This window comes from Hippopotamus amphibius, chromosome 12 (genome assembly GCF_030028045.1).
Source record: "Hippopotamus amphibius kiboko isolate mHipAmp2 chromosome 12, mHipAmp2.hap2, whole genome shotgun sequence".
In the NCBI taxonomy this organism is placed as follows: domain Eukaryota; kingdom Metazoa; phylum Chordata; class Mammalia; order Artiodactyla; family Hippopotamidae; genus Hippopotamus; species Hippopotamus amphibius.
This window is the reverse complement of record NC_080197.1, coordinates 54,071,325-54,092,179: the sequence shown is the minus strand read 5'-3', so window position 1 is coordinate 54,092,179 and position 20,855 is coordinate 54,071,325. Positions and strand designations below refer to the sequence as shown.

Below are 20,855 nucleotides of genomic sequence, written 5' to 3'. Positions count from 1 at the left end.
TATACAGGATCTTGTTATGAGGAGCATGCAGGGAAGAGATACAACCAGGAGCCTCTCTTCCCAGAGGACTGACTCTGGAACTGACCTGAGGAGGTGCCAGAGTCTACTGTCATGTGGGCAGTATAAATACCTCTCCACTGACCAACAAAGCTGCTTGGTTTATGGATGACAGTTCCAAGGTGAATGACCACCACTCTGATCAAAGAAGGTAAACACAGATGGGCTCAGTGGGCTGACTTGCATGCTTTTTTCCCTAGCAGTGATGGAAGCACTGAACAATGGTAAAAGCCCATATGCTTGGGTTTTTACTGACTCATGGGCAATGGAAAACTGGGCTATTAAAAGCATACCTGTATAAGGTGCAGGTATATGGAAATCCCTCTGGGAATTTACGGGCCACAGTAAAGTAGGACGTGTTCATGCCCCTCAGAAGAACCTGCTTTCAGGCTTGGGAGGTGACTGTAACCACCAGGTGGACCCTTTGGTACACTCCCTTGAAGGGGCCACCTGGTGGACTGCAGCAATGCTGAGACGGGCTGAATCTAGACATAATCCCCTTATACGCTCTGAGGCACAAAATGCCAACAAAAACTGTTTTGTCTGCCAACAAGACAGACAGAGGCTGCAGATGGCTGTGGGGAAGACTCCCCAGAGGGAAGGCCCCACTGCACATAGCCAGCAAGTAGATTACACTGGGTTAATGCCAGCAGCCCTGGTGGGGGGGCTATAAATGGGTCCTACCAGGAATAGACACTTCAGACCAGGCATTGCATATGAGATATTCGATGCAAATGCCTAAAATACTATCAGAGGACTCGAACAGAAGATACTCTATCAGTGTGGACCACCAAGTTATACATCTTCAGATTACGGGACACAGCATGCTTCACAGCACACCGTGTCCAACAGTGGGTAAAAAGCTACCACATCAAATGGACATATGCTGTTGCCTATCACCCTTATAGTAATGGTTTAATCGAGAATTAGAACAAGCAGTTGAAACATCTGCTGTCTAAAATGGGTGAGATAAAAGCATAAAGGACTGAGACTCTCATGCCTTCACAAGTGTGTGCACACACTCAACATAAGGGCGCCTAAGAGAGAGTCCCCACTAGACAGACACCTCTGTTCTTCTGGTGGATCTGGAGAAAAGGGGATAGAGATGGACACTGGTATGACTACAATCCTTCCTAAGGGGGAACGATGCTGGTATGATGATATACTTTTTATTTTCTTCCTCATATCACCTCAACTTTCTTTTTCCTACCTGATGCAGGACCAGGACTACAGCTACAAGTTCCAGAGGCAGGGATGAAACTCTGCTTTTAAATCTTCATGTCAGAATTCCTAAGAGCCTGATGGGGTGGGCTGTGCCTTCACCCCATCTGGCAAAATGGGGGTTAATAGTGAATTCAGCTGTAATGCCTGGAGGTAAAAACAGCCCACCAGTTCTGTACCTCTGTAACCCTACCCTAATATGAATGGTAGTGGACTGAGGGGGAAGTACTTGCTAGACCAGTACTGCTGCCTGCAATCTAAACCAGCACTGTGGATGAACCTAATGTCCATTCCAAAGGTGGAAAACTTTGGGTATAAACGGAAAGAAGGAGGAACAGTAGTTGAGGGTAAAGGAGTGAATAAATGAGTTATGGAAATAAGAGAAATCCAATATTACCTTAATACCTTGAAAGAGGCTCGGGGCAAGAGATGACACTGTCTCCTAGCTCAATTATACCAGATGCCTTGAAAAGGGAAGCCACACACTGCTGTATTTGGAACTTGACAAGATGGAACGGAAAACTGCAGACCTCAGTGGCCTTGCTGTATCTGAAAACCATGACCAAGTCAGGTTTGTCTCAGCAATATAAGGGTGGAATGTACATTTTTCACCTTACTAAATGATTAAAATGAGAAAAACGCAATCATCTTACTTGATGCAGAAAGAACATTCAGTAAAATACAACATGCATTCATGATTTTTAAAAACTATGAACACGCCAGGAATGAAAGGAAACATCTTTAACTTGGTACAAGGTATTTACCAAAAACACTATAGCAAATGTCATGTTTAACAGTGAAGCATTAAAAGCATTCTTTTCAATATCAGGAAAAAGCCAAGGATGCCTATTCCTATCAATTGCACTCTATACTGTACTGGAAAGCCTAGTTAGGACTACAAGGCAAGAAAAAGAAATAAAAGTGATAAAGATTGGAAAAGAAGAAATAAAATCATCACTATTTGCACATTATAATCTACTTTACTGTTATAAAACTTTACCTAGAGACATTAAAGAAAGCCCTTATAAATGGAGAGAGATACCACTTTTATGGAGGGGAGACTCAGCATTCTAAATATGTTAACTGTCTCAAAACTAGATTCAATGAAATTGCAATAAAAAGAAGGTGAAGAGAACTGTCCTATAAGATACCGAGAATTACTTTAAAGCTATAGTAATTACAACAGCGTGATTTACTACAGGGACAGAAAAACTGGCAGAATAAACTGAATAGCCAGAAATACATACATGAACTTCACATATAGGAACTTATATATGACACAAGTGCACTGCAGATCAGAGGGAGGAAGAATGGTCTATTCAATAACTACTATAGAATAACTAGCCACATATATTTCTAAAACATTAAATTTGATCTGTTCCTTACAACATAAACAAAAATCAATTTCTTACAGATTAAGGCCTTAAATGCTAAATGTAACTTTAAAACATTTAGGGAGAGACTTCCCTGGTGGCGCAGTTGTTAAGAATCCATCTGCCAAAGCAGGGGACACGGGTTCGAGCCCTGCTCCAGGAACATCCCACATGCCACAGAGCAACTAAGCCCATGTGCCACAACTACTGAGCCTGAAATCTAGAGCCCATGAGCCACAACTACTGATGCCTGCACCACAGAACTACTGAGCCTGTACATCAAAACTACTGAAGTCCATGTGCCTAGAGCCCATGCTCAGCAACAAGAGACGCCATCACAATGAGGAGCCTGCGCACTGCAACAAAGAGTAGCCCCCGCTTGCCACAACCAGAGAAAGCCCATGGCCAGCAACGAAGACCCAATGCAGCCAAAAATAAATAAAATTTAAAAAAAAACAAAACACTTAGGGGAAAAATGTAGACTATTTTATGAATTCAGAATAGAGAAGGATTTCTTTTTTTAATTTATTTATTTATTTATTGGCTGCGTTGGGTCTTCAGTTGCTGCATGTGGGCTTTTCTCCAGTTGTGGTGAGTGGGGCCTACTCTTCACTGTGGTGTGCAGGCTCCTCATTTTCATGGCTTCTCTTGTTGGGGAGCATGGGCCCTAGGCATGCAGGCTTCAGTAGTTGCAGCACATGGGCTCAATAGTTGTGGCTCACAGGCTCTAGAGCAAAGGCTCAATAGTTGTGGTGCATGGGCTTAGTTGCTCCGCAGCATGTGGGATTTTCCTGGAGAAGAGATTGAACCTGTGTCCCGTGCATTGGCAGGCTGAGTCTTAACCACTGCACTACCTAGGAAGCCCAAGGATTTCTTAAATAGAACAGAAAGTTAAGTCATAAGAAAGATTGGTAAATTGGAATTTATGATTAAGAGTATCTTAACTCATCAAAAGATCCCTAAAAGAAAATTAAGAGCCACGAATTGGAGGAGATATGTGCTACTCATATAACAGACCAAGAATTAGTTTCTTGAACATACAATGAAAACTTATGAAGAAAATATTAAGTTTTTGTTTATCACAAAGTAAAACAAGTAGTATCAAAATATTGGCTAAAGCTGTTAAAATCCTAGCGCTTTTTGAATACAGGTCATGGGAACCCACTTTCTGCCATTAAAATATCAAGTTTGTTTTTATGATTTATCAACTCCATAACCAATAGGCTATAATGTTTAGTTGAGCGTGACTAGCAATTTGTGTTTAGAAGGCTCCCAACTTCTTCAAAAAGCCTTCAAAAGCAGCTTCTACTTTCTGACAAGGTTAATTCATGCACAGCTTACAAAGGGCGGGGACGGGAGAGGAGTACTGTGAAAGCTCACAGGCAGGCAGTGCAGCGTGGGCTGTGCTAACTGCTTATTTCCATTGTGAAGAATCAAAGGAGGTAAGCAAGGTCCAAAAATGTTTGAGACCTTAATTACCGGTATCAAATGTTAGACCCTGGTGTTTAAATTCCCCTTTTATTCCTCCACTGTTCCTCTGAAAAAATGATCAGACTCCAATCTTCCCACTGTCTTGCTCCAAGTATTTCTAGGCTGCAGAAGAAAAGTATTCTTTTCTGATCTAGGGTCCTAGAAAAGAGTCTTTCCCTCTTGGGTTCATTCTCTGCTTAGAATTTCTAACCAGTTACCACTGCAAAGTGACTGTGATGTACACACTCTCTAAATAACAGTCTGGATAGATTTAAATGGGCTGTGGACAAGAATTTCAAATCAGTCTAGAAGGACATTTACATCAATGAAATCCATCTACTTTCATTCACTTTGAGTTTTCATGGTAATTGTTCAAGACTTGCAATGTTTTTAAACTGTATGGCATCAGTGAACAAGAAATCAAGTATCAGACATTATTAAAACCCCTTAACACAGTCAGGAGAAATGAGGACTGACTCTTATTTCACTCCTTTCTTTCTCTAATGGGAGAGACACTGTCATTGTTAAAATTTGCATTTACACAGATAATCTACAATTATTTAACATGGTACCTTTACAAAAGACCCTCAGAGGTGAGTTTATAATTTAAAAATAAATACTGAGACAGATAAGGAGAGGTTAAGTGCAGTGTCCAATACAGCTAACATATGGGTAAGTGTTCTGGAGTAAGACCCATCCAAGCTCGTTCTCAGCTCCACCACGTTACCTAATAGCTATGTGATCTTGGGTAAGTTACTAAGCTTCCCGGAGCATCAGTCTCCTCCTTCATAAAAAGCACAGGCAGTACTAACTCGTTATTGAGAGGATTAAATGTAGGGGGGAAAAACCCAAAATGTACAAGGCACTTTAACAGCACAATTCCTTATATAGAGTGATTTCTGTGAATGATTAGAAAGTTACTTTATGAGACTTTTGTATGATACTTTAAAAATATATGTATGTAGAGTTCTACAATCTCAGGATTCACTCTTGTGCTCAGCATAAAAGACCAAGTTACCAAAAAATACTCATTCGAGTATAAAAACATGCTCATAAACACTCAGTCTTCTGATTTTGAAACTGAAATACGTAGATATTAATCAACTATAACTTCAACAGACTCCATAAACTAAATGGGATAAGCTGAATAAGCTGAGCAGAAAGATGAGATCTTGGGACAGACCACAAGCACCGAGACATAAAGTGCTATTTAAAACAGGAAGTGTGACAATGAATGGTTTTTTTTATTTAAAAAGCATGACATTCAGTATGAGAACATTTCTTAAGTTCTCAACCCTGAAACAAAGGCCTTAACTATTTAATTTACCAAGTTATATTTTAAATGCAGTAATGTGTCAGATCCTCACAACTTAAGATGTACATAATTTACAGAGGATTATGTAGGACTAATAAAAGTGATAATAATTACAACAACACTGGCTATTGTTTAGTCAGCAGAGGTTTCTTACTTTCCCACAATAAATCAGTGAGAGAGGAAGGAAAAAACCTGTTATCCCCATAAAGATGAACTGACTGACACTCAGGAAGATTATGTAGCTTGTCCAAGGTTACAGTTAGTAAGTGACAGAACAGAGATTTGAACCCATGATTGTCATCACTTCAAAAACCAATATTCTTTTTGCCTCAAATCGCTTCTCTAGGCAGAACATTAGGAAACGGAACTAAATGACTGGGACGATCCCTTGAAAATCTAGGACCTAAAATTCTTTTTACTAGCAAGCTAATATACCTGAAGGTGTTAAGCTCCAAGCCCCTGCCCCTCCAAGCAACCCTCCAACCCCTACCCCATTCCTCCAAGCAACCCTACAACCCCTACCCCATTCAGGGAAAAAAGCAAGAAAAGAGAACATAGAAAGGAAGAGAGAATTAATTAACATTAAATCTTTCAGATACAAAAGGGTGATCCGCAGGTAACAACCAGCACTAAGAAAGTGAAAGCATGAGGACAGGAAAGAATTTAGATTAGTCGTTAGAGAAGAACTTCCTGACAACAAAAACTGAGACACTGGAACACATTATCAGAGAACATTATGTAGGATAAACTGAAGAAAATACAACCTCGTGAAGGGCTGTCAACACACAAACAGTGTCAACATACACACAAGATGGGGAAGTACAAATATAGCCTGCTTGGCTCAGCCTCATTTATAATTTAAAATAGAAAAGAAAAAAAGGAAACTGGTAAAAATCAGCTTGACAACAACAGTCAGGAGACTGCACTACAATTCTGCGAGCCTAAATACAAGTTAGCAAAACGCTAACCCAAATATTTGTGTCATGTTTTTCAAAAGACCCATCAATGCACAGGTACCATTTTATATTTTCCTTCAATTCACTATCCATTAAAACACAGCATCTCTATTTCCTCTGCAAATTCATGTTCAGACTGGAACCAGTGCTCCAGTCTAGGCTTAACGTTAGTCATCGCAGATGCACTGGTAAAACAAAACCCAAATTCTGTTAGTTTCTTAAGTATGTTTTGGGAGAATTTTGAATGAAAAATATCACAAAGATAACTTCCTTTGGGATTAAAAACAAAACAAAAAAACCCCACATAGCTTTGGTGGAATTGTTAGACCTAGGAGAGTCATGTCCCTTTCACACACCTGTACCCCTTCTCTCACTACATGAAATCACCCACAGGCAGAGATGCAAAGTGGATCGCCTAAGAAGCTGCAGAGTCAACAATTCTGTGTATCCCTTTCCAACGTCAGCTGAGTTTTGATGTGAACCTTTACTAATCTGTAAAAAAATGAGAAGTCTACACGTTCCTGGTAGTAAGAGGATTCTCCAACTCTCATTATAAAAAGAAATATGTTTCTTTTAAGATGATTATGTACTATTGGGAAAAAAAAAGGACTACTTCCATTAAAAAATACATACACTCAAAAAATAAATAAATAAATAAATACACTCAAGTCAGCCAACTTAATGCTTTTATAATCCTTCCCTTTTTTCTCTACAGCCACTGCCACCCCAAAGAGAAGTCACCTCTCAGCCGCTGGCCCTACATAAAACCCTCTCCTTTACATAAGACTGAAAAGACTTGTGACATTAATTATTTGGTTCTAATAATATACCCCAGTAGTTGAGACATAAGTACTTGGCTTCGGGAGACCTAAAATCTAGGGCAGACCTACCTTGTGAGTAGAGGAGGATCTGCATCTCTAAAAGAACACAGGTAAACACCTGCACCAGGTTCTCCAGGCCCAGGAGCTCGAAGACCTCTCGGAGAGGGTAATCGGAGAGGGGGAGTTCACTGAGCCCCGGCCTCTGGCAGATGACAGGTTCATAAACACCATAAAATTTCAGCGATCTCCCTGGAGGCGGAAGGGGCACCTCATAGAGAATGTTATGGATGTAGCTCTCAAGCGGCAAGGGTGGTGGCTGCTGTGAGGTAACTGCTCTGTAAAGCTGGATAAGGAATTTCTTGCAGGCCTGCATGAAAGGCAGTGGTGTGATCAAACATATACTTTTGGAAACATACAGGGTGTCTCTGCTGATGTCATAAGAGTTGTACCGCTGGAGCTTCAGAAGGGAAGTCGTGTCCCCCTCATCAGCGCTGCTCGCCAGGGAGTCCGTGCTGCAGGAGGACGAGGCGCACACGCTGCTGTAATGCTCGGCGTTGTGCATCTGGTAGAGCGTCTGCATTGCCGTGCAGATCTGCTTGCTTGTAACCTCTTCATAAAAAGTGAGAACAAAACCATAGGTACGAGAACCGTCTTCCCGGGTAATTATAAACGAGTGGAACTGAGGGTCTTTATTGTCAGTCTGTGTTCTGAAAGACAACCCCTTAGGCATGCACAGCTGCGGAGGAAGGAGAAGAAGAGCGTCAGGAGGCAGCACACAAACAACTGCAGACCAGGGGCAAACGCCTGCGAGGCCCTCTGAGCTTGCGACCTTCACCAAGTCATGTAACTTCTCTGAGCCTCAGTTTCTGTATCTACGACATCTGCTGCATCAGTGACTTGACAAAATACGCACTTTACCAATATTTAATATTTAAGGACTATTTTTAGAGTAATGTTGATAATGTTTCAGAGGAATATAGAAACAAGTGAAGGCTCATTTGATAAACAGAAAAAAGTTAAACACAGAATAATAAAAACAGTATTATTTTTGCTATATTGAACAATATGATACATTATCCTTAGGAAAATAAACTTTGAAAATGGAATGATTTTTTTTATTTACTGAAGTAGAAGGATAGAAACAAGACATTTTAGATTATTTCCAGCAGAGCTAATGTCCCAGGTCTTGGGAGCTACCCGGGATTGAGTCAAATCTGGGAATGAAATTACATGAGGCGTTAAAGATGCTATATTTAAGATACTTACAAAGCACAAGAAATTAGAATCGAGTCTTTAAAACATTTTAAACAAAACAAATTACAGAAAATTTGAAATATACTAAGGAAAAAAGAACTTGTAATTCAACGACCCTAAAATAATGATCATTATTAATTTTTCTATTATTCCTTTCTACTTTCATATTATAATATGCTTTCTACATAGAAATAATTTTACCACACATTATGATTTTTTTTTCAGATTTAATAATTGATCTGGTGTAAAATTTAGAAGTTCTCCCAAATCCTCACATTACCAAAAAAATGTAATCCACTTAAGAGTTACCTGTCCTTCACCCAAACTGTGAACAAACACTTAGTAAGTGCCTTCCTGAGCTAGACCTTGTCGTGGTGACACATGGGGAGAAAGACAGCGTTCCTGCACCTCTGGAGCTGCCACCAGTGAGGATGACAGACGATTAAAAAGTCACAAACGGTGACATACGGGAAGTGCTATGCTAGGGTAAATATCGGCTGCTAGGAAAAAAGCATGGCAGGAGGACATAAACGAGAAAGGGGGGAGCTACCAAGGAAAAAAATGAAGGAAGCCCAGACGGAGACCTGAGGATAAGTACAGGTGTCAGTGAGATGAAGAGGAGGCCGAGAGGACACGTGCAAAAGCCCAGAAGACAGAATGTGAGGATTTGGGGAAGTGAAACACGTTCACTGTGGGTGGGAAGCAGAATGCAAGGTGGGGGGAGGGGAGAGTGACTGCAGGAGACATTAGGTGGTGAAGGGCCTCGGTGAGTCACGGCAGGAGTCTAAGAAGGACGCTGGGAAGCCTCTGAAGGGTTTTTAGCAGGAGAGGGACAGAAACAGATGTGCCTCTTAGAACATCAACCTTCTGGCATACAAGGCCGCGCTTTTCACAGGGATTCCAAGAGGCAGCGGGAATGCTCAGAGCCCTGGAGTCATCTATGACGTCTCTCCTTCTCCCTCACCCCATTACCCACTTCAAAAATAGATTCAGAAACATATTACTTCCTTATTTACTCTTACTACTCTAAGCCATATTCTTCTCTGGCCTGGATGACTATGTAATAGCCTGATGACCAGTCTCTCTGCTTCTGCCCTTGTCCCCCATAATGTGCTCCCCATCAAGCAGCCAAAGTGATCCTTAAAAAAATACATTAGATCCTGCCACTCTATGCAAGACCCTCCACTGGTCTCTCATTTTGCTAGAATGTGAAGCCCTCACACTATGAGGTCCCTGTGAGGCCCTACGTGACTTGGCCCCAGCAAATCCTCTGCCTCCACCCTCCACTGCTCTTTAGCTCACCTACTCTGCTGTGGGACCTCAGTCAATCACAGTCCTCAGCCTTCCAACTACCCAACCTGACCTCCAGTAGAGCAGAGAGGGGCTACCCTGCCAGACCCTATCCAAACTGCAGATCTGTAGGCAAAAGGATGATTTCGTTATTTTAAGTCAAGACACTATAGTCCTGAGGTCAAAACCAATCAGCTACTTGTTTTTGAAAATAAAATTTTACTGGAACACAATCACGCTCCTCCACTTAGGCACTGTGCACAGCTCTTTTCGCACGACACCAGCAGAGCTGAGTAGCTGCCACAGAGACCGCATGCCCGCAACACTCAGCTATTTACTCTTTGGCCCTCTGTGGGAAAAAAACCTGAAGCCTGTGTTTTTAAACAACTTAAGTAACATTGGGATGGTTTGTTATGCAGCTATAGATACTCAAAACACTCCCTTACTTCCTGCAAGTCTCCACAGAAATACTACCATAAAGAGGGCTATCTTTATCTTTCCATAAAAAATAGTTTTCAGGACTTCCCTGGTGGCGCAGTGGTTAAGAATCTACCTGCCAAGGCAGGGGACATGGGTTCGAGCCCTGGGCCGGGAAGATCCCACATGCCTCAGAGCAACTAACCCCGCAAGCCACAACTATTGAGCCCATGTGCCACAACTACTGAAGCCCATGCGATTAGAGCCCGTGCTTCGCAACAAGAGAAGCCACCACACTGAGAAGCCTGCGCACCACAACGAAGAGTAGCCCCCACTCGCCCCAGCTAGAAAAAGCCCGTGTGCAGCAACAAAGACCCAACGCAGCCAATAAATAAATAAATTATTATTAAAAAAATAGTTTTCACCCTATAAATGCCATTAAAATGTCACTTCTCCACTAAAAAGTCTTTGTTGAATGAAGCAGGTAAAATCTTGTACACAGTATACATATGTACATTGTATACTGACATACAGTAGTAGCTTCTCTCATTTTGTTTCAGGTAGAAAACTATTCAAGGACTGGTAACAGCCTTAACCATTCAAGAGTACTACATAACAGAACAATATACTATTTGGGGCTGTAATAAATGGTGACTGATAAAGATAAAAAGCAAAAACTGTGACGCTCAGCATAAGCATCCCAGTGAAAACGTCTTCATATTTCACATCACTGAATATGAGAAGTGGAAAGAGCTACGGCAGCTTTACTTAATTATTATTATATATGTATGTTGACAAAAATTAAATTAGTGTGTATGTTTGGGCAGAATAAGATATAGACTTAGGTAAAACACATGAATACCTGGGTTTGTTGGGGGAAACTTTGCTAATTCCTAATCTTGGGAATAAAAGGCCAGGGGAGGATATTTTCATCATTAGGCCTTCACATTAAGGCTGCTTTCACCGTAACAGGTCAATGAGGCCCTCTACTGATTATGAATGAAAACTCATCTGACACATCCACCAAAGTCAATAAAGACTCTGGGAGGACGGTCTGAATCCGTCCTGCTCCGGGCTAGGCTCACACCTGCAGAGCATAGCGCATGACACACATAAGTAGTTGCAGAATGAATGAATAAATGAGTGAACAAGAAAACAATCAAAAACCACAGCTCAGGGTACAGGATCAGATTTAGTTCATCTCTTCATTCAGTCTGTAGTTCTCTTTTTACATCAAGTAGGCAATACAGAAACATAGCGACCTCCAAAATCAACATGAAGACTTAATTTAATTGACAGGTTTTCCTGACATCATAAATCACAAAATTCCAGCTCGAGCTGTTTTCGAACAGCTGCCAAATATTCCCTGATGGGTTTGTAGCTTTCTTCAGCACGCACTCAAACATTTACAGGAAGAGCCTGCCAAAAGCTGGGCTCAAAGTGAAGAATGACTTTCTATGCTAGATAACAGATGTAAGAATTCTTAAATTCTCTTCCTACATATCAAAAAAAGTAAGGATTATATTTCTAATCTGGGAAGCATCCATTGGAAAATGCTATTTTTTTTTTCATTTTTAAAAGTGAGAACTATATCATCTGTTTATTTTCCACAATTCTAAACTGTACATCAAGATTTGCTCACCCTGGCATTCAACCACATCTTCTATGCCCTAATACTGCTGTTTACCAACAATATCCCCTCCCCACCCCCACTCTCGCACAACTACAAATTTAGCATTGTCACTGCTGCCCAGACTATCACTGGCAACCAGATCACTCACAATGCTGTGTACCTCTCCTGGCCTGAGTGTCCACACGTCCTTATTATCTCTCTGGACTCTTTTAGGCAACGTGGCTAGAACTTTAACAATTCTTTTTTCCATTTTCTATAGTTCTATTAATCCCATTCCCTTTCTCTTACTATACAAATAAAAATTATTCAAAAAAATTATTCAGAAAACTCTCAATGAGTCAGTTTGTCCTTCCTTTCTTCCTCTCTCTCCTTCCTTTCTTCATTTAATAAACATTTATTTTATGTCATGTATTGCATTAGATCTTGATAACTCAAAAGCCAAATATGAAAATAATCCCTTACTTCTGGGAGCTTATCGCCTGATAGGAAAGAGAGAAATAAACCAACAGTTACCAAATGATGTGATCACTACTGCTAGGGAGTGTGTTCAAGGTGTTATAGGAAAAGACAGAGCACCTAACCATCCCTGCTTAAAAGATGGTTTTGCAGTGGAGGTGACACCTGAACAAAGACGGTAGAAGTACTGTAAGCAAGCATATAGTCCATTTATTTAGTGATTAGAATGAATAAGAGACACTGTTCCTGTCCTAATGGTACTTACTTTATAGCAGGAGACAGGGAGTAGACAACTAGCTACATAATTAACTAACTGCAACTGTAATTGTGCTACAAAAAGGTACAAGGTGCCAAGAGAATCTAAGGGGACCTGGCTGAATGTTGGAAGGGTGATGGAAGGTGGTGGTTAGGGATGGCTTCTCTGAAGAAATCATGTTTAAAATGAAATCTGAAGGGTGAATATGAAGAATTCACTAGGGGAAGGAGAAGTGGAAGAGCCTTCCAAAGAAACGTGAAAGCAGAAACAGAAGCTGTAGAGTTTGAGGAACAGAAAGGACAGAAGCAGGAGGCCAGTTAGACAGCTACTGAAGGAGTCCAGGTCAGAGAGCTTGGTGGTTTGGACTAAGCTGGGTATGTAGAAGCAGAGAGAAGTAGACAGATAACCAACTGCATGTGGGAGAGGGTGAGAAAGTGAGAACTTTCAAGGATGATGCTAGATTTTTGGCTTAGGCAGCTAGGTAGATAGTTGTACCATTCACTGACCAAGACTGAGGGAAAGATTGTGAATTCAGTTTTGGACATGCTGAGTTTGAGAGGCCAGTGAAGTTAAGAAAACAAGTGGGCTCCCCCAGTAATGGCTGGATCAAAGTCCCAATTCCTGTGATTTTATTTTAAGACATGAACTCAAACCTGGGTCAAAATGAGGGCTTACTTTCATTCTAATGTCAAATCTATTAATGTAACTGAGGGTTATCCATTTTAAATTCAAATACTTTCTGAGTCTGTAAAAAGTATACAGGGCTCTTTTTCCTTGAATTTTGCAAGATGGGCAGCTGAATAGGTTTTTTTCAGCCAACCCTTTACCCTTTACTCTTTGCTCACCCTTCCACTCCACCCCTCTCTGCTATCAAAGCGGACCGTAAACTGTAAACTTAGGGCTTTACAGATTACAAAGAGCTATGTAACAGTTATTACTCTTTAATTACCTGAAATATCATACATCAGATGTTTCATTTAGGACATATATACAAAATAGAAGCTTTATATTTCACAAAACTTGCTTAAAAAGATATTGACCAAAAAAACAAACAAACAAAAAAGATACTGACCATATTTTCTTCCTAACAATTCCTAGGTTCACTACATTCTTAAGGATAAGCTCCATTAGGATACTACATAGACAGTCATGGATGCCAATATGCAGAATTCCTTAAAGAGATCTGAAATGGGGGAAGTGGGGGAAGACGAGGGAACTTCAGCTCCATCTGCAATGCTTTGTTTCATTTAAGAGGAAAGGTGTGAATCTGAAGCAAATCTGTCAAATGTTGACATCTGTTAGTTCTGGGCAGTGGGTTTATGATTGCTATTCTGTTCTCTCTGTTTTATGATACTTCTACCGTTTTCCCCACAAAAATCTGTGAATCCACAACCAAAACAGGTGTAAAAGCAATTAATTCAGAAACAATTTCAAATGTCACATATCTATTTTCTGTTATATATGCACTGCATTCATATACATAGAATTTGTTTCATTTAACAAATGTCATCGCTTTGGGGTACTTAATTTGTACAAAATTAATGACCCTTATTCAAAGCTCCACTTTCTTAGTGGAATGAGTGATATATTGAAGGTGATAACTTATTGGAGCGGGGTTTTGCTAAAGACAAGAACAAAGCTTTATACCTTTAGGTGGGAATAAATTATAGCTTCATACAAATGCACTTACTAATAAATCAAAGAGGAAATTAAGGGCAGTAAATCTATGACCCAAATGCAGACTAGTTTAATGGGATGCTTTTCAGAGCTTTTCAAGGAGTACCAGTAAATCTTTTTAGATTTGCAGCAATAAACAAAATGCTATATGGTGCTTAAGTGTAGAAACACAAGCCTACGTGTCTATTCTTCAGAGGGAAATGTTTTCTGCTTACATAAAATAACTCAGAGACAAGGAATAACGAAAAGACCAAAGACAGATCAAGGAAACTGATAATTGCTTTAAAGATGAATGTTATGTAGATAGAGGCAAAGGTTAACACAGATATCTTACTGTTAATCCATCCAAATGATTAAAAGTAATAAAACACAACAAGTGTGGCATTTTGTTGCAAATGACTGTGGATTCACATTGTAGTAAGAACCCAGTTTTGGACACCATTCTGATTCTCACAGAATACTTTATACTTTGAAATATATTAATAATTTAAGAAGACTGAGTGTTATAATCTATTTACATTCTTATCCATTTTTCCGTTGCTTCATTTAGGCACTCTTTTCTTTAATATCTTTCCATTAATTTGCTGGCATAAGCAGCTGATACATTATTTTTTGTCAATGCTGTCTGCTTATTATTTTAGTCAAAAGCTTGTCTGTGCTCCTCCAAGTCTCATAAATATAACTAACAGTTGTATTCTGCTTAATATCTATAGCACTTCCTTTACCAAAGATGAGGCTAGGCCCCACAGTATCAACTTCCAGCAAAATGGCATCTCTTATTATTTTGGTACAGGGTAACAGTTAAGAGAAATAAGTACACTGTGTTCTGCATAGAATCAAAGTTGAAGTGCCAAGTGCCTTAAGCATCTGTCCTTAGAAAAAGTACCATGCTATTCCCTGCTTGGAGTAAGCCCAGACTGGAGTGGTTTACTGTGATAAAGAAATACCACAAAGGGTCCAATGTGACCCATATCATTTGGGGGCAGGTCAAAACCAAGTCACATAGTTTTTCTTTGGGGGAGGCAGCATGCAGGTGGGAAAAAAGTGAGCTGGAGAGTAAAAATGATCTGGATTTAACCTCTGAGACTCCCTGTATAACTTTGGCAAGTAATTTAACCTCTGTAAAATATGAATAAAAATTCTCACTGGGTACATGGAAGTACATATGTGAAAGTAACATACATGAGGTATCTAGCAGGTAACTACTAAATATTAATTTTCTTCCCTTATAGCATCATATCACAATGGGATCTTTTGCCTCCACCTTTAAAATACACAAAAAGAACCATAGCTAGGTGTCTTAGTCCACCTTTTCTTTTTTCTTTTTTGGCTGTGCCGCATGTCATGTGGGGTCTTAGTTCCCTGACCGTGGATTGAACTCATGGCCCCTGTAGTACAAGTGTGGAGTCTTAACCAATGGACGCGAGGGAAGTCCCTGTCCACCTTTAATCACTTCTGTGCCTATCGTGCCTGATCTCTGATTTGCTCACTTCGGGGCTCCCTGATTGTTATAATCATAGAGTTCACGGAGGTACAAAATATTACCCAGGCTTCTAAGAAGGACCCTTCCTAAATAACCTGAAAATTATGACCTACTGATTTTTTTAAAAATAAATTTATTTAGTTACTTATTTATTTATTTATTTAATTGGCTGTGCTGGGTCTTTTTTGCTGTGCACAGGCTTTCTTTTAGTTGCGGTGAGTGGGGGTTACTCTTCGTTGTGGTGCACAGGTTCCTCACTGCCGTGGCTTCTCTTGTTGCAGAGCACGGGCTCTAGGCGTGTGGGCTTCAGCAGTTGCAGCACATGGGCTCAACAGTTGTGGCTCATGGGCTCTAAAGCACAGGCTCAACAGTTGTGGTGCATGGGCTTAGTTGCTCTGAGGCATGTGGGATCTTCCTGGAGCAGGGATCGAACCTATGTCCCCTGCATTGGCAGGTGGATTCTTAACCACTGCGCCACCTAGGAAGCCCCTGACCCACTGATTTGTAAGAACCTCTACAGGGACTTACAATCACCACTGGTAACTCATTACATTAATTTAAACTCCTTTTAAACAAATCCCTACTAATGTCTAAATGATGCACTGAAGTTCCTTTCTTACCTTACTTTGTGAATATGATAAATTACAGACCCCTCACACAACATTCCTTGAAATATGAAAACAATAATCCTTCCATCGGGCTCCACTCCAGCCAACAAAATAGTATCACTGTTATCAAAGCATCTACATATTAATTAATACAAATTCATCACACAGCTTAATAGCAGGAAAAGAAAATGGGCTTTGAGGGTCTGCTGTATACAGTTATTAGCTGGGGACCTTAGGCAAGTTACTTAACCTCTCTGAGCTTCATTTGTAAAATGAGGATAATATCTTAAAGAATTTTTCATTTAAAGGGTTAAATTAAATGAAATGATGTAGACATTCAAAATATAGCCACTATTGTTATCTTAATAAAATAAAAATAAGGCTGAAGAGGAAAAAAAAAAACAACACATACCATGTTTACTGCATCTTGATCAAAAGGGTTCCATTCTATATTCTGAGGATAGTGGGCCAGAACTTTGGATTTGAATGTTCTTCGCAAAGGACTCTGGTCAAAATTTTCACCTACAACAGATAATTAATAATTAGTTAATACCTAGAATTTTTTCAAAAGCATGTCATAGTTTTATTTTTATTTTGTAGAGACGGTGACTGATAATGTTGAAATTTGATTCCATTTCTACCTCTAATAGTCTCAGTTGTAAATTTTTCAATGGACAACTGAAAAGGAACTGTTGATAAGAGATCTGCATTTAAAAATTCAGAATCTGATACTAAAAACCAAGACATGCTAAATAATCCTTGCTGTAACCCAGTTATTGTCCTCATTTCAAAATGTGGTGACAAAAAAAAAAATCTATCTGGAAACATTTAACTCACTAAAGAAACATCTCGAATTAAGCTAATTATACTTCTTAAGATCCTGACATTTTGTACATGGATAGACTTAACGCTGCAGTGTCCAAAGGAGGAAACTTTGCTTGAGTCCACACAAAAATCTCTGGTAAATGTGACTGCATCTCCATGCTTTTACAAGTAACAGAATTAACAGAATCAGAAACATCATTACTGAGTTGTCTGGCTTAGCAGACAGAACACATTAAGCACACTAACCTCTGAAAAGAAACAAGCTATTCTAAGCCAAATTTATCACCTGGTAAAATTCTGGAAAGGTAAAAGGCTATTATCCTTTGATTATTATATATAAGAAAATTCAGTAATAATTATAAGCTCAGTTCTTTATGTACTTGACCAAATTAACTCCCATGAGACCTGTTACCTCCAAAGGCCTTAGTTTCATAAAATATTTTAATATGGATGGATCTTAAATTCTCAGTGTCAAAAAGCTGAGATTAAGTTATTAGAAGATCTTGGGAGAAATACCATTCTGTCTTCTGTGTTTTTTCCTACTTGTTAAGTTCTAAGTGCAAAACACAAGCTGATGTATCAAAAGATACATGCCACTTACCAGTATTTGCATGAGTAAAAATATCATAAAACAATTCACCAGTCACATTTGGACACCTAGTTAGACTCAGTTTTCATCTCTGGTAAAAATATAAAAGATGTATACTAAAACACCTTTCAGTGCAAAACTTATCAGATCACAGAAAGAGGGAAAAGTCACACTAAAATCTTGCTGGAGACTGCAACATAAAATACACAGGAGCGTTTCTGAATAAAGGCACATAATTTAAACAGAGTTGCTGCAGCAAATAACCTATTATTTCTAATTTAAGCCCTTGGCTAATGATCATTTTCCTTAGGATTCCTCTTACTTATTTAGCCAAGCACTTCATCTCTATATCTTTCTACTTCATATTTCCATCTTCTAAGAGATAGAAAGCTTTCATTTCTAGAAGAGAAACTGTCAAATGCATCCCTAAGGAAAGTTTATCAATTTCTGCACCATGCTTCTAGGCTATGTGAACACAGGAAAGTCAACAGAAAATGTGAAACCGTCCATGGGTCACTATGTCTGAAGAAAGGAGTCAGGGTTCACAGTTGATTTCAGAAAGGGTATATGGTGTCTTTAAGCTGGTACTAGATTCTCATGCAAACACTAATAATTTTTACATTATTCATTTCTTCATTAAAAAAAATAGGTTACTTTTCACCTCAAGTCTGAGAAAAAGAAAAACAAAAATTCTCTCCTGGTTCTAAGGTTTATGCCGCTGACCATGCTAGTGACCCAGCAACAGGATGTCCTCAGATAACATCCAGCCACCAAGAAACCCTCTCCTTCGCCCACCCTCAAATACCAAAAGTGCTTATTTTCTCATTCATAAATGTAAATAAAATATGAAATGCTGCAGGGGCAGAAGAAACAGCAAATAACGCAGGATATAACTCCTTGCAACACTTACCTTTTAATGAATTCCTGCCTGAGTTTGGTTAAAATAGCAACATTATCTTCATTCATATATCAAGTTATTAATGCAACAGGAAATAAATCAGAAAAGTCATGACGCTGCGATTTTCAATATAATTGTCCTGTTAACTAAGGAACACCACACCCTCTTGAGCACAATGAATCAACCAGAAGACAGAGAAGGAAAACCACCTCCACAGAAAAAGAATTTCACAAAAACAAAAACCCATGAAACAGAAATACTAATCTGACAAAAGAAAACAGGACCACCACCACCACCACCGCCATCACCACCACCACCACCGCCATCACCACCACCACCACCACTGCCATCACCACCACTTCTTTCTTTCACCACTGCTTTAGAAGGGGGTAAGATCATTGTTATATACACAGCTGTCTTGGCAAATATTATTTTGAAGAAAATCTGGAGAATAACTGAGTGGAAATTCTGATAACACTGTTAAGGATTTAGAAGTGAGTAAATGCAGCTATTTCTAACTAGTACCAGTCAAAGAAGAGAATCTTGGAGATGCCTTTTGGAGATATGAGACAGGGGAACAACCTAACCTTTGCATTTTGAACCCATAAACCTCTAACTTAGAATTTACTACTAAGACTTTGCAGGAAAAATGAATCAGTCTAAGAATTTGGATTCTCTGGAAATGGAAATTATATAAGTATGCTTTACTTAACTTAAAATCCATCTTTTAAACATTATCCTGAAATAAACAAGGATTATAAATTTGTGCCAATATTAATATCGCCCACGACAACTAAAAGTATACTTAATTTCAAGTAATATTGCCAAGTAACCGCCTACTAAATGTAAGCTACTATTAAGCCCTTCCTCCTAAGAAAATAGGACATATCTGCCAAGAGAGCTTAAAGACTAATGAATAATTTCTTCAAGGCTTGAAGCAAATGAGGTCTTAACAAAAATTAACATGCAAATGAGAGAACAGAAGTACAAAATAATACCTTTTTTTTTTTTTTTTTGCCTAAGCAAAACTGAATAAATAATTATGATGGTCTGGGGGGGAATTAAAATAATAATTTCTAACACCTGAACTTTTATTTTTATTTTTACCTGAAGTCGTATTTGCAGAATCTTGGCTCTTGCCATGACGATCTGCTTCTAGCCATTGGTACAAAACTACATAATGTAACAGAAACAAAAAAGCTTTATGAACAAAGGAACACAAACAAAAAAGCAAAAATGACTTTGAAGAATAGAAAATGAGAACTAAAAAATTAAAACCAATTAAATATGAGACATTAACATCAACGGAACATAGCTTAACACTAATGATATGGAGCTTATAAGCTATTAGCAATAAGAAAGGAGACAGATAGGTAATTGTATTTTAATGTAATAAATGAAATGCTATTTAAATATCTATAACAGTTATTCATATGGGACAAAGTACACATTCATTTCTCAATGCTAATTTAAAGAGAAATATCAGGAGAAAGCTAATGTTTCTATAGTCAGGTATAATAAAATATGATAGTAAGACTAAATGACCAACTACGGAAATTGTATCCCAACTTCTGCAGACCTATCAGAATGGCTGAAGTACAAAAAACTGACTATACCAAATGCTGACAAGTATGCAAAGAAACAGAACTCTCGTAAATTGCTGGGGGTAATGCAAAAAGTTACAGCCACTTAGGAAAGACAGTTTGGCAGTTTCTTACAAGGCTAAACATAGTGCTACTATATGATCCTATAACCCCAGTCTAATCAGTAGAAAAACATAAGACAAATATGCCTGAGGAGCAACCTACAATATACCTGATGAATACTTGTCAAAACTGTCAAAGTCATCAAAAACAAGTAAGGTCTAAGAAACTGTCAGAGCGGAGAGGAGCCTAAGGAGACAAGACAACTGAATGTAATGTGGTATATGGGGGGGGGGGGGAAGGGATCCTCCAACAGACTAAGGTCGATAAGTAAACACAAGGAAATCTGAATATAGACTTTAGTTAACAATAATGTATCATACTGATTCATTAATTGCAACACAAGTATCATACTACCCTAGGATGTTAATGATAGGGGAAACTGCAGTGGATGGAGGTGTGGTGGGGTGTATATGGGAACTCTGTATTATCTTCTCAATTTCTCTGTAAATCTAAAATTTTTCTAAAAATCAAGTCTGTCTTAAAAACTACATTCCAATATTTAATACAAGGACAAAAACATATATCCAATCTTATAAGTAGTCTACCTTTC

At 39.0% G+C, this 20,855-nt stretch overlaps 1 protein-coding gene across 1 annotated transcript in view; it reads right to left on the bottom strand.

Annotated features, from left to right (window-relative positions):
- Window positions 1-16,809, bottom strand: part of DENND5B (DENN domain containing 5B) — a 97,425-nt gene extending 80,616 nt beyond the window's left edge. Inside the window, exons 1-2 of the mRNA XM_057702125.1 lie at window positions 16,700-16,809; window positions 7,283-7,949 (exon numbers count right to left, since the gene is read on the bottom strand). Of these exons, the coding sequence (XP_057558108.1) occupies window positions 7,283-7,949; window positions 16,700-16,702 (670 nt within the window). The 5' untranslated portion in view covers window positions 16,703-16,809. The remainder of the gene's footprint in view (window positions 1-7,282; window positions 7,950-16,699) is intronic.
- Between the last annotated feature and the right edge of the window lie 4,046 nt (window positions 16,810-20,855).